Raw genomic sequence first — 13,705 nt, 5'->3', positions numbered from 1 at the left:
TTCTCAATTGAATTTCACATTTATCTAATTATAATCAAAGCTGTAAAGAAAATACAGGTGATGAACAAGAATAGAAATGAAAGAACCAAACTAAGATTGTTTTTGCCAATAGCTATGAAATACATCTCTCAAAAATGTCTGCAAATGCTGAATCACAAAACACGAACGGAATGTACACTGTTTTCACTGTCACTGTCGAAATACAGTATTATGTCTGAAAAATCCCAAATAATTCTGAAATACCACTGGCTACAATTGTGTGTGCATGGGTATGCCTGTCTACACAACACATGAAGCACAGAATGTGACAGTGTGTGTACCTCAAATGTACTTTTTGCAGTTGCTGCATACGTTCTGTACAGTGCAAGAAAATGTAAAAATGTTTACAATGTTGCACTTCAAAGGGTAAAAAGTGCGAGAGCAGACGGCTTCTTGGCACGGGAAAGCTAGAGCAGAGGTGTGTGAGTGAGTCAGTGTGTCAGTGTGTGTGTGTGTATGTTTCTGTGTGTCTCTGTGCATCCGGGCCTAAATGACCCGAAGATCTTATGAAGGACATACAGTAAATGTGTTGGGGTATTGTAGGATGTGTAAAACATTTTTTTTTCTCACTTTTACATGTTTTTCATAGAAAATAAGCCAAGGCCATGGAGTTTCATATTGATCAAATGTATTCTTGTACCATTTCTCACCAAGTAAAAATGTAAAACGGGTCCGGTTGACCCGAACACCACACAAGGGTTAAACAGAAGTTTTTAAGATCTGTCGATCTAGAGCAGAATTAGAGCATTTATCCAGATGAGAGTAAGCAATAACAAGGTCAAGGAATGTCTAAAATATATATATTTTTACATACAGTGTTACATAACCCTATTTGCGTTATTAGACTGCAGAGAGAGAGAGAGAATCTGAACACGTCGAGTCACTTGAAGTAGGAGGTGATCTTCTTCATGTCGTTGTTGCCCTCCACCACGTGGCTCTCGATGCGCTTATGGAACTGGTTCAGAGACCCCAGGAGCCGGTCAAACACCGCCTGGGCCTTCTCCGTCTCCTGCTTGCAGACGTCCCTCAGGCGTTGGATCTCCGCCCTGATCTGATGCGTCTGTCTGCTGATCTCCTGGATCTGCTCCGCCATGGCCTCCCTCTTCTGGTGGACGTGGTCACACTGCCTGGGAGGCCAAGGAGGGGGAGATGCCTTCAGAGCCACAATCAGCAGCACCAGTAGGTTCTACTAAAACTAAAACGTGGCCTGGGGGGGGTCCAGTGATCTAAACTGCTGTTTAACCCTTTCATACCCTAACACGTCCTTAACATGCTGTTAAACCCTTTCATACCCTAACACAGTGGCTCTTAAAGTGTGGGGCGCGCCCCCAGAAGGGGGCGCAATAGCAATACTGGTGGGGCGCGAGAGACTGGGGAGGTCAACAATTAACACTCAGGTGAACTCTTTGACTTGTTCTAATTGTAGCTTCATAATCTTCGGAATGGAGTCATTTCTGACAGGGACAGCGAAAACAAAAACGGAAAATGCGACAAACATGGGTAAAAAAAAAAAACGTTCGAAAGTATGACGAGGCTTACCTTGCAATGGGCTTCACCGTGAATGTGGTGGGAGGTGAGGAGAGACCATTGTGCGTGCTATGTCTCAGAACATTAGCAGCAGACAGCCTGAAGCCAAACAAGTTAAAAAGGCACCTTGAGACAACACACCCCAATGATGCAAAGAAGCCACTGGCCTTCTTTAAAAGAAAACTTACAGAGTACAGAAAGCAAGAAACTCATATGACAAAAGCGGCATCCGTAAGTACCAAAGCGCAAATAGCATCATTCAAGGTTGCATACAGAATTGCGAAGTGCAAGAAACCGCACACCATAGCTGAGGAGCTCATACTCCCAGCTGCACTGGATATGGTGTCAACTTTGATGAGACAACCGCTGCAAAATTGAAGACCATTCCCCAGTCCAACGACACCATTACAAGACGCATAGGTGAGATGTCAGAGGACCTTGAGGAACAACTCGCAGAGAAACTACACAAACGTTTTGCATTGCAAGTTGATGAGGCTACTGACAGTAATAAGGAATGCTTGTTTATTTCTTATGTCCGCTATGTAGATGTGGAGTCAATGAATGAAGACTTGCTGTTTTGCAAGCATGTGACAGGGAGAGCGACAGCTAATGAGCTATTTGGGATTCTTGACACTTACCTGACAGAACACGGACTGAAATGGGAGAACTGTGAGGGGTTTTGCTCAGATGGTGCGCAGACAATGGCCGGGAAAAGGAAGGGACTGCAGGCGCTAATAAATCGCGTCGCACCAAACGCGCAATGGACACACTGTGTCATTCACAGAGAGGCGCTCGCATCCAGGCAGCTTAGCCCTGAGCTAAGTGACGTTTTGACCGAAGTGATCGGTGTTGTAAATTTCATAAAAACCCGCCCGCTGAAAGCACGTCTGTTCTCTGCACTGTGTGAGGAAATGGGAGCTGAACACTCTGCTTTGCTGTTTCACAGTGAAGCAAGGTGGCTCTCCCGAGGGAAAGTGTTGTCCCGAGTCTTTGAGCTCAGAGAGGAGATTCGGGTGTTTATGGAGGAGGTGGGAATGCACGAATCTGCAAGCAAGTTCAGTAATTTAGAATTCCTGATGAAACTGGCCTATCTCAGTCAGGGATGCTCCGATTTATCGGCCACCGATTTAAATCGGCCGATTTCACTCCAAATGACTCGATCGGTGATCGGCAAAAATGGCCGATCGCAAAAACCGTTTTTTTTTTTTTTTTTTTTTCCTTTTCCTGGGGAAGACAGATAACTGAACAGAAAACATAGGAGGATGTAACAGTATGTAAACCATGAAGGCCACGTTTATGATGTCTTTTATACAGCCATATCCACTGACTTGGGCTTCAGGCCCTAACTGGGTGATAGGCCAGACCTTTACTATGCCATAAAAATGGGTCTGCGTTTGCTTGGTGCCTAATGGATCAAAACTTTTGTCTAAAAAGCAAAAAATATGTAGGCTATCCAGTCAGTAGGCCTACAGTTATGTATTTAAAAAAAAATCGGTATCGGTATCGGTTGATCTTGAGGAAAAAAATCGGTGATCGGTATCGGCCCCAAAAATCCAGATCGGAGCATCCCTAATCTCAGTGATGTGTTTGGAAAGCTCAACAAGCTGAATCTTCAGCTTCAAGGAAAAGACAAACACCTACCCCACCTGGCAGATAAGGTCAGCGCATTCACCAGAAAGCTGGAGGTGTGGGGCAGTCGCCTTGATGAAGGAAATACTGATCCTTTTCCGAACCTGACCACGTTTGTAGAAAGCAGTGATTGTGATGCCACCACAGGGTGAAGCAACACATCTCTTCCCTGGGAGCATTGTTCCAGAAATACTTCCCACACAACACTGCTGAGTATGACTGGGTGGTGGATCCATTCAATGCAGCAGGTTGGTAGGCAATTTTGATGACTAAATATAACTGTGACTAGTTTGTGCTGTAGGCCTATATTTTATTAATGTTGTATGTATGTTACTAACTAACTACCTGGAATGGATTGTTGTCAAATTGAATCGTGTTGTGTTTAATATGCAATTAATTACAAATAAGGTATCTCTATCTGTAGCACCTGCTGATTTCAGCTCTGCTGAAGAGGACCAACTCATCGAGCTGACCTCTGAGTCCACCCTGAGGCTGAGGTTCAATGGTCAGACACTGAGTGAATTCTGGCTTGGTGTGGAGAAGGAGTATCCACTCATAGGGCAGAGGGCTGTAGGCATCCTTCTTACCTTTGCCACATCCTATCTCTGTGAGGCTGGCTTTTCAGCTGTTGCTTCACTGAAAACAAAGTACAGATCTAGGCTCAACATTGAGCAGGACTTGAGAGTGGCAGTATCAGGCCTGCTACCCCGTTTTGAAAAGATCTGCAGTGCCAAACAGGCTCATTGCTGCCACTAATGCTGTAATGTTATGATGTTCTTGATTGTTAGTGTTCATTTTCTTGAGAATTGTAATCGAAAAATATTGTTATTGTGTTTATTTATTATATTGTGTTATTTGTAGTTTTAGGTTTTTTGTTGGGAGACAGTGTTATGTGGTTCAGTTTAATAAATGTAAACTTACCCCATGTTGTGACAGTTTTTTTGGGGTGAGGTGGGGCTTGACAGAAAAAGTTTGAGAACCACTGCCCTAACACATCCTTAACATGCTGTTTCCTACCCTAACACAACCTTAACATGCTGTTTCCTGTCCTAACACAACCTTAACATGCTGTTTCCTACCCTAACACAACCTTAACATGCTGTTTCCTACACTAACACATCCTTAACATGCTGTTTCCTACACTAACACATCCTTAACATGCTGTTTCCTGCACTAACACAACCTTAACATGCTGTTTCCTACACTAACACAACCTTAACATGCTGTTTCCTACACTAACACATCCTTAACATGCTGTTTCCTACACTAACACATCCTTAACATGCTGTTTCCTGCACTAACACAACCTTAACATGCTGTTTCCTACACTAACACAACCTTAACATGCTGTTTCCTACCCTAACACATCCTTAACATGCTGTTTCCTACACTAACACATCCTTAACATGCTGTTTCCTACACTAACACAACCTTAACATGCTGTTTCCTACACTAACACAACCTTAACATGCTGTTTCCTACCCTAACACATCCTTAACATGCTGTTTCCTACACTAACACAACCTTAACATGCTGTTTCCTACACTAACACATCCTTAACATGCTGTTTCCTACACTAACACATCCTTAACATGCTGTTTCCTACACTAACACATCCTTAACATGCTGTTTCCTACACTAACACAACCTTAACATGCTGTTTCCTACACTAACACATCCTTAACATGCTGTTTCCTACACTAACACATCCTTAACATGCTGTTTCCTACACTAACACATCCTTAACATGCTGTTTCCTACACTAACACAACCTTAACATGCTGTTTCCTACCCTAACACAACCTTAACATGCTGTTTCCTACCCTAACACAACCTTAACATGCTGTTTCCTACACTAACACATCCTTAACATGCTGTTTCCTACACTAACACAACCTTAACATGCTGTTTCCTACACTAACACATCTTTAACATGCTGTTTCCTACACTAACACATCCTTAACATGCTGTTTCCTGCCCTAACACATCCTTAACATGCTGTTTCCTGCCCTAACACATCCTTAACATGCTGTTTCCTACACTAACACAACCTTAACATGCTGTTTCCTACACTAACACATCCTTAACATGCTGTTTCCTACCCTAACACAACCTTAACATGCTGTTTCCTGTCCTAACACATCCTTAACATGCTGTTTCCTACACTAACACATCCTTAACATGCTGTTTCCTACACTAACACAACCTTAACATGGTGTTTCCTACACTAACACATCCTTAACATGCTGTTTCCTACACTAACACATCCTTAACATGCTGTTTCCTACACTAACACAACCATAACATGCTGTTTCCTACACTAACACAACCTTAACATGCTGTTTCCTACACTAACACATCCTTAACATGCTGTTTCCTACACTAACACAACCATAACATGCTGTTTCCTACACTAACACAACCTTAACATGCTGTTTCCTACACTAACACATTCTTAACATGCTGTTTCCTACACTAACACAACCTTAACATGCTGTTTCCTACACTAACACAACCTTAACATGCTGTTTCCTACACTAACACAACCTTAACATGCTGTTTCCTACACTAACACATCCTTAACATGCTGTTTCCTACACTAACACAACCTTAACATGCTGTTTCCTACACTAACACAACCTTAACATGCTGTTTCCTACACTAACACAACCTTAACATGCTGTTTCCTACACTAACACATCCTTAACATGCTGTTTCCTACACTAACACAACCTTAACATGCTGTTTCCTACACTAACACATCCTTAACATGCTGTTTCCTACACTAACACATCCTTAACATGCTGTTTCCTACCCTAACACAACCTTAACATGCTGTTTCCTACACTAACACATCCTTAACATGCTGTTTCCTGTCCTAACACAACCTTAACATGCTGTTTCCTACACTAACACAACCTTAACATGCTGTTTCCTACACTAACACATCCTTAACATGCTGTTTCCTGTCCTAACACAACCTTAACATGCTGTTTCCTACCCTAACACAACCTTAACATGCTGTTTCCTACACTAACACAACCTTAACATGCTGTTTCCTACACTAACACAACCTTAACATGCTGTTTCCTACACTAACACATCCTTAACATGCTGTTTCCTACACTAACACATCCTTAACATGCTGTTTCCTACCCTAACACATCCTTAACATGCTGTTTCCTGCACTAACACAACCTTAACATGCTGTTTCCTACACTAACACATCCTTAACATGCTGTTTCCTACACTAACACATCCTTAACATGCTGTTTCCTACACTAACACATCCTTAACATGCTGTTTCCTACACTAACACATCCTTAACATGCTGTTTCCTACACTAACACAACCTTAACATGCTGTTTCCTACACTAACACATCCTTAACATGCTGTTTCCTACACTAACACATCCTTAACATGCTGTTTCCTATCCTAACACAACCTTAATATGCTGTTTCCTACACTAACACATCCTTAACATGCTGTTTCCTACCCTAACACAACCTTAACATGCTGTTTCCTACACTAACACATCCTTAACATGCTGTTTCCTACACTAACACAACCTTAACATGCTGTTTCCTGTCCTAACACAACCTTAACATGCTGTTTCCTACCCTAACACGTCCTTAACATGCTGTTTCCTACACTAACACATCCTTAACATGCTGTTTCCTACACTAACACATCCTTAACATGCTGTTTCCTACACTAACACATCCTTAACATGCTGTTTCCTACACTAACACATCCTTAACATGCTGTTTCCTATCCTAACACATCCTTAACATGCTGTTTCCTACACTAACACATCCTTAACATGCTGTTTCCTACACTAACACAACCTTAACATGCTGTTTCCTACACTAACACATCCTTAACATGCTGTTTCCTACCCTAACACGTCCTTAACATGCTGTTTCCTACACTAACACATCCTTAACATGCTGTTTCCTACACTAACACATCCTTAACATGCTGTTTCCTACACTAACACATCCTTAACATGCTGTTTCCTACACTAACACATCCTTAACATGCTGTTTCCTACACTAACACAACCTTAACATGCTGTTTCCTACACTAACACATCCTTAACATGCTGTTTCCTACACTAACACATCCTTAACATGCTGTTTCCTACCCTAACACAACCTTAACATGCTGTTTCCTATCCTAACACAACCTTAACATGCTGTTTCCTACACTAACACATCCTTAACATGCTGTTTCCTACACTAACACATCCTTAACATGCTGTTTCCTACACTAACACAACCTTAACATGCTGTTTCCTACACTAACACATCCTTAACATGCTGTTTCCTACACTAACACATCCTTAACATGCTGTTTCCTACCCTAACACGTCCTTAACATGCTGTTTCCTACACTAACACAACCTTAACATGCTGTTTCCTACACTAACACATCCTTAACATGCTGTTTCCTACACTAACACATCCTTAACATGCTGTTTCCTACACTAACACATCCTTAACATGCTGTTTCCTACACTAACACAACCTTAACATGCTGTTTCCTACACTAACACATCCTTAACATGCTGTTTCCTACACTAACACATCCTTAACATGCTGTTTCCTACCCTAACACATCCTTAACATGCTGTTTCCTACACTAACACAACCTTAACATGCTGTTTTCTACCCTAACACAACCTTAATATGCTGTTTCCTACACTAACACAACCTTAACATGCTGTTTCCTACACTAACACAACCTTAACATGCTGTTTCCTACCCTAACACATCCTTAACATGCTGTTTCCTACACTAACACATCCTTAACATGCTGTTTCCTACCCTAACACAACCTTAATATGCTGTTTCCTGTCCTAACACATCCTTAACATGCTGTTTCCTACACTAACACATCCTTAACATGCTGTTTCCTACACTAACACTTCCTTAACATGCTGTTTCCTACACTAACACAACCTTAACATGCTGTTTCCTACACTAACACAACCTTAACATGCTGTTTCCTACCCTAACACATCCTTAACATGCTGTTTCCTACACTAACACAACCTTAACATGCTGTTTCCTACACTAACACAACCTTAACATGCTGTTTCCTACACTAACACAACCTTAACATGCTGTTTCCTACACTAACACAACCTTAACATGCTGTTTCCTACACTAACACAACCTTAACATGCTGTTTCCTACACTAACACATCCTTAACATGCTGTTTCCTACACTAACACATCCTTAACATGCTGTTTCCTACACTAACACATCCTTAACATGCTGTTTCCTACACTAACACATCCTTAACATGCTGTTTCCTACACTAACACAACCTTAACATGCTGTTTCCTACACTAACACAACCTTAACATGCTGTTTCCTGTCCTAACACATCCTTAACATGCTGTTTCCTACACTAACACAACCTTAACATGCTGTTTCCTACCCTAACACATCCTTAACATGCTGTTTCCTACACTAACACAACCTTAACATGCTGTTTCCTACCCTAACACATCCTTAACATGCTGTTTCCTACCCTAACACATCCTTAACATGCTGTTTCCTACACTAACACATCCTTAACATGCTGTTTCCTACACTAACACATCCTTAACATGCTGTTTCCTACACTAACACAACCTTAACATGCTGTTTCCTACCCTAACACAACCTTAACATGCTGTTTCCTGTCCTAACACATCCTTAACATGCTGTTTCCTACCCTAACACATCCTTAACATGCTGTTTCCTACACTAACACATCCTTAACATGCTGTTTCCTACACTAACACATCCTTAACATGCTGTTTCCTACACTAACACATCCTTAACATGCTGTTTCCTACACTAACACATCCTTAACATGCTGTTTCCTACCCTAACACATCCTTAACATGCTGTTTCCTACACTAACACAACCTTAACATGCTGTTTCCTACCCTAACACATCCTTAACATGCTGTTTCCTACACTAACACATCCTTAACATGCTGTTTCCTACACTAACACATCCTTAACATGCTGTTTCCTACACTAACACAACCTTAACATGCTGTTTCCTACCCTAACACATCCTTAACATGCTGTTTCCTACACTAACACATCCTTAACATGCTGTTTCCTATCCTAACACAACCTTAACATGCTGTTTCCTATCCTAACACATCCTTAACATGCTGTTTCCTACACTAACACATCCTTAACATGCTGTTTCCTATCCTAACACATCCATAACATGCTGTTTCCTACACTAACACATCCTTAACATGCTGTTTCCTACCCTAACACAACCTTAACATGCTGTTTCCTACACTAACACATCCTTAACATGCTGTTTCCTACACTAACACATCCTTAACATGCTGTTTCCTACACTAACACATCCTTAACATGCTGTTTCCTACACTAACACAACCTTAACATGCTGTTTCCTACACTAACACAACCTTAACATGCTGTTTCCTGTCCTAACACATCCTTAACATGCTGTTTCCTACACTAACACAACCTTAACATGCTGTTTCCTACCCTAACACATCCTTAACATGCTGTTTCCTACACCAACACAACCTTAACATGCTGTTTCCTACACTAACACATCCTTAACATGCTGTTTCCTACCCTAACACATCCTTAACATGCTGTTTCCTACCCTAACACATCCTTAACATGCTGTTTCCTACACTAACACATCCTTAACATGCTGTTTCCTACACTAACACAACCTTAACATGCTGTTTCCTACCCTAACACAACCTTAACATGCTGTTTCCTGTCCTAACACATCCTTAACATGCTGTTTCCTACCCTAACACGTCCTTAACATGCTGTTTCCTACACTAACACAACCTTAACATGCTGTTTCCTACCCTAACACAACCTTAACATGCTGTTTCCTACACTAACACATCCTTAACATGCTGTTTCCTACCCTAACACATCCTTAACATGCTGTTTCCTACACTAACACAACCTTAACATGCTGTTTCCTACACTAACACAACCTTAACATGCTGTTTCCTACACTAACACATCCTTAACATGCTGTTTCCTACCCTAACACATCCTTAACATGCTGTTTCCTACCCTAACACATCCTTAACATGCTGTTTCCTACACTAACACATCCTTAACATGCTGTTTCCTACACTAACACAACCTTAACATGCTGTTTCCTACCCTAACACAACCTTAACATGCTGTTTCCTACACTAACACATCCTTAACATGCTGTTTCCTACACTAACACATCCTTAACATGCTGTTTCCTACACTAACACGTCCTTAACATGCTGTTTCCTACCCTAACACATCCTTAACATGCTGTTTCCTACACTAACACATCCTTAACATGCTGTTTCCTACCCTAACACAACCTTAACATGCTGTTTCCTACACTAACACATCCTTAACATGCTGTTTCCTACACTAACACATCCTTAACATGCTGTTTACTACACTAACACATCCTTAACATGCTGTTTCCTACACTAACACATCCTTAGCATGCTGTTTCCTACCCTAACACATCCTTAACATGCTGTTTCCTACACTAACACAACCTTAACATGCTGTTTCCTATCCTAACACATCCTTAACATGCTGTTTCCTACACTAACACATCCTTAACATGCTGTTTCCTATCCTAACACATCCTTAACATGCTGTTTCCTACACTAACACAACCTTAACATGCTGTTTCCTACCCTAACACATCCTTAACATGCTGTTTCCTACACTAACACATCCTTAACATGCTGTTTCCTACACTAACACATCCTTAACATGCTGTTTCCTACACTAACACAACCTTAACATGCTGTTTCCTACCCTAACACATCCTTAACATGCTGTTTCCTACACTAACACATCCTTAACATGCTGTTTCCTATCCTAACACAACCTTAACATGCTGTTTCCTATCCTAACACATCCTTAACATGCTGTTTCCTACACTAACACATCCTTAACATGCTGTTTCCTATCCTAACACATCCTTAACATGCTGTTTCCTACACTAACACATCCTTAACATGCTGTTTCCTACCCTAACACATCCTTAACATGCTGTTTCCTATCCTAACACAACCTTAACATGCTGTTTCCTATCCTAACACATCCTTAACATGCTGTTTCCTACACTAACACATCCTTAACATGCTGTTTCCTATCCTAACACATCCTTAACATGCTGTTTCCTACACTAACACATCCTTAACATGCTGTTTCCTACCCTAACACAACCTTAACATGCTGTTTCCTACACTAACACATCCTTAACATGCTGTTTCCTACACTAACACATCCTTAACATGCTGTTTCCTACCCTAACACATCCTTAACATGCTGTTTCCTATCCTAACACATCCGTAACATGCTGTTTCCTACCCTAACACGTCCTTGACGTGCTGGTCGGTGGTCTCCTTCTTCTTCTGCCTGCGTATCTGCTGCTTGGCCTTCTTGTTCATCTTCATGCCCAGAGCCCTCTTCATCTGACCCTCCTCCGTGGCCAGACTCCTCAGATCCTTCTGCTGCTTCTCATAGAGACACACCAGCTGCTGGACCTCGTCCTGGTGCTGGTTGGCCTTGTCCATGCTGCCCTGCAGGTCCTGCAGCAGTTTGAACATCACCTGCAGCTCCGCCTCGTTGTGACTCACGCCCTGCACCGTGCCCTGGTACTCCCCCATCCTCTCGTCTGCTAGCTCGATGGACAGCTTGATGTTCTTCACGTTCTCCTTCATCTTCCCCATCTGGTTCTTCTAGAGAACTGACGTTGTCTCAGTGTTGTCACTGTCTGTTGGTTATCCAGGTGAGTAATCATTTCCCCCAAAAGTTATTCTTGTGTCCTTTAAAACCAGAACAGCCGCCTCTTTACAATGCTAAGCTGCTATTTACACACAACGACCACTAGTTGGCCTCTTGTAAATTAGCCTGCCTCCCACACAGAAAAACTGCTAAAAAGCTTTATACTCAGGGGTGCACATAACTTTTTGGGGCCAGTGCTCAGAGGAGCACCTAGGGATGCTGCTTGGTGCTCCCCGAGCTCGCGAGTCACGACCCGTCCCACAGGATGGATGAAAAAGGGATACATGGGTAACTTATATTAGCAAAACGACATTTATTCATAAATAAAGATGAACGAACAAATGATTGTGTGCAAAACAAAATAAACAAATGCAAAATCAAATGACTGCTCTTTAAGCATGAAAGTCTGTCAGACTCCTCACACTGAAATCAACTGACATCTCTTTAAGCACTAACTGAATGTCTGTTCTTTAAACACAATGAAATCAACTGACATCTCTTTAAGCACTAACTGAATGTCTGTTCTTTAAACACAATGAAATCAACTGACATCTCTTTAAGCACGGCTCTGTTCTGTAAACACTGAAATCAACTTTTCAACAAAAAGTTACAGCCTAAGCATTTACTTATGCTTAATCATCATCACTGCTCTCTTGACTGCTGTAAGTTATCACTGTCCTCAATTTCAACCATGGTAGAGGATGTTGTAGGGCAGGCCATCACTTTAAATAGCTCGTTATTTTGATTGTGCAACAAAGTATTATTATTTTTTTTCTAATAGAATTCCCAACCATATTCCCTGGGTCAGGGGTCTAGGTGCGATAATGAAGCTGTAAAACAAACGTCTGAACGTTTGAAAGCTTCAGAGAAAAGAAACGTGAAGTCCCTTGGTGTTGTTTTCCCTTTTAGCGACGAGTCGTTCGGGACTGAATTTTCACGTGTCGGCGTGATAACCGTGATAACCGTGCGATACGCGATACGCGGAATGAAAGTACGAGTTACGATACTTTCCGAATGTTTTCGTGAGGGGAGTCGCCGTGGTCGTCGTGATGGATACTCGTCGGGCCTTCGGCTGAGGGGACGGCAAATAGTTACTTACTTGGTGGGGCTTGTTTCTTGGACCCAGCTGTTGGTGCGCAAAAGCGCCTTCATGCGGCTGATCTGCCGCGCAGCACGCATTTTGGCGACGCATGCGCACTGGCGCACCAGTTATGTGCACCCCTGTTTATACTAGCTTATCCTGATGTGATTTTGAAAGTGTAAGGATACTGGGTGGTAGAACGCACATATCTAGGAGAAATCATGAAAGGAGAGTCCTGAAATTTGATCGAGTGCAAAGATATACAAATGTTTTTTTACTCACAGGGGTCAAATGACCCCACCCATGGCTGATTAAGTGTTAAAAACATCATGATGAGATTATTATGTTCTCCCTGAGTTTCAGTATGTGCCAGTTATGGTCCAAAAATATAACTTCTCTATATTTGTACAAGTCTAGCACAGCCATACTGAGCTGCATACACTTACCTTGAAAAAACATATTTAGCGTGTGACCATGAAATATGGAAATGTAGTCCTACATTAGGCATGACGGGGGGAACGAATGCTCCCTGTTCATTTGTCTTTCTCAGGGTTTTCCCATAATTGCAGTTCGGAGGTCAAATATCTCTCTCCCCAACTCTCTCTCTCTCATGTATG

At 41.8% G+C, this 13,705-nt stretch overlaps 1 protein-coding gene across 1 annotated transcript; it reads right to left on the bottom strand.

Annotated features, from left to right (window-relative positions):
* Positions 1–919: 919 nt before the first annotated feature.
* Positions 920–13,596, bottom strand: LOC308153576 (uncharacterized protein; the record flags this gene model as incomplete). Its single annotated transcript, XM_080526756.1, has 5 exons — positions 920–1,166; positions 1,332–1,391; positions 1,579–1,665; positions 11,591–11,958; positions 13,588–13,596. 5 exons carry the CDS (start codon positions 13,594–13,596, stop codon positions 920–922), a joined length of 771 nt encoding a protein of 256 aa, XP_080382882.1.
* Positions 13,597–13,705: the final 109 nt, after the last annotated feature.

The sequence above is a fragment of the Nansenia antarctica genome (assembly GCF_963989245.1).
Source record: "Nansenia antarctica genome assembly, chromosome: 1".
In the NCBI taxonomy this organism is placed as follows: domain Eukaryota; kingdom Metazoa; phylum Chordata; class Actinopteri; order Argentiniformes; family Microstomatidae; genus Nansenia; species Nansenia antarctica.
Note: the sequence above shows the minus strand (reverse complement) of the source record. Positions and strands in the feature narration are given on the sequence as shown.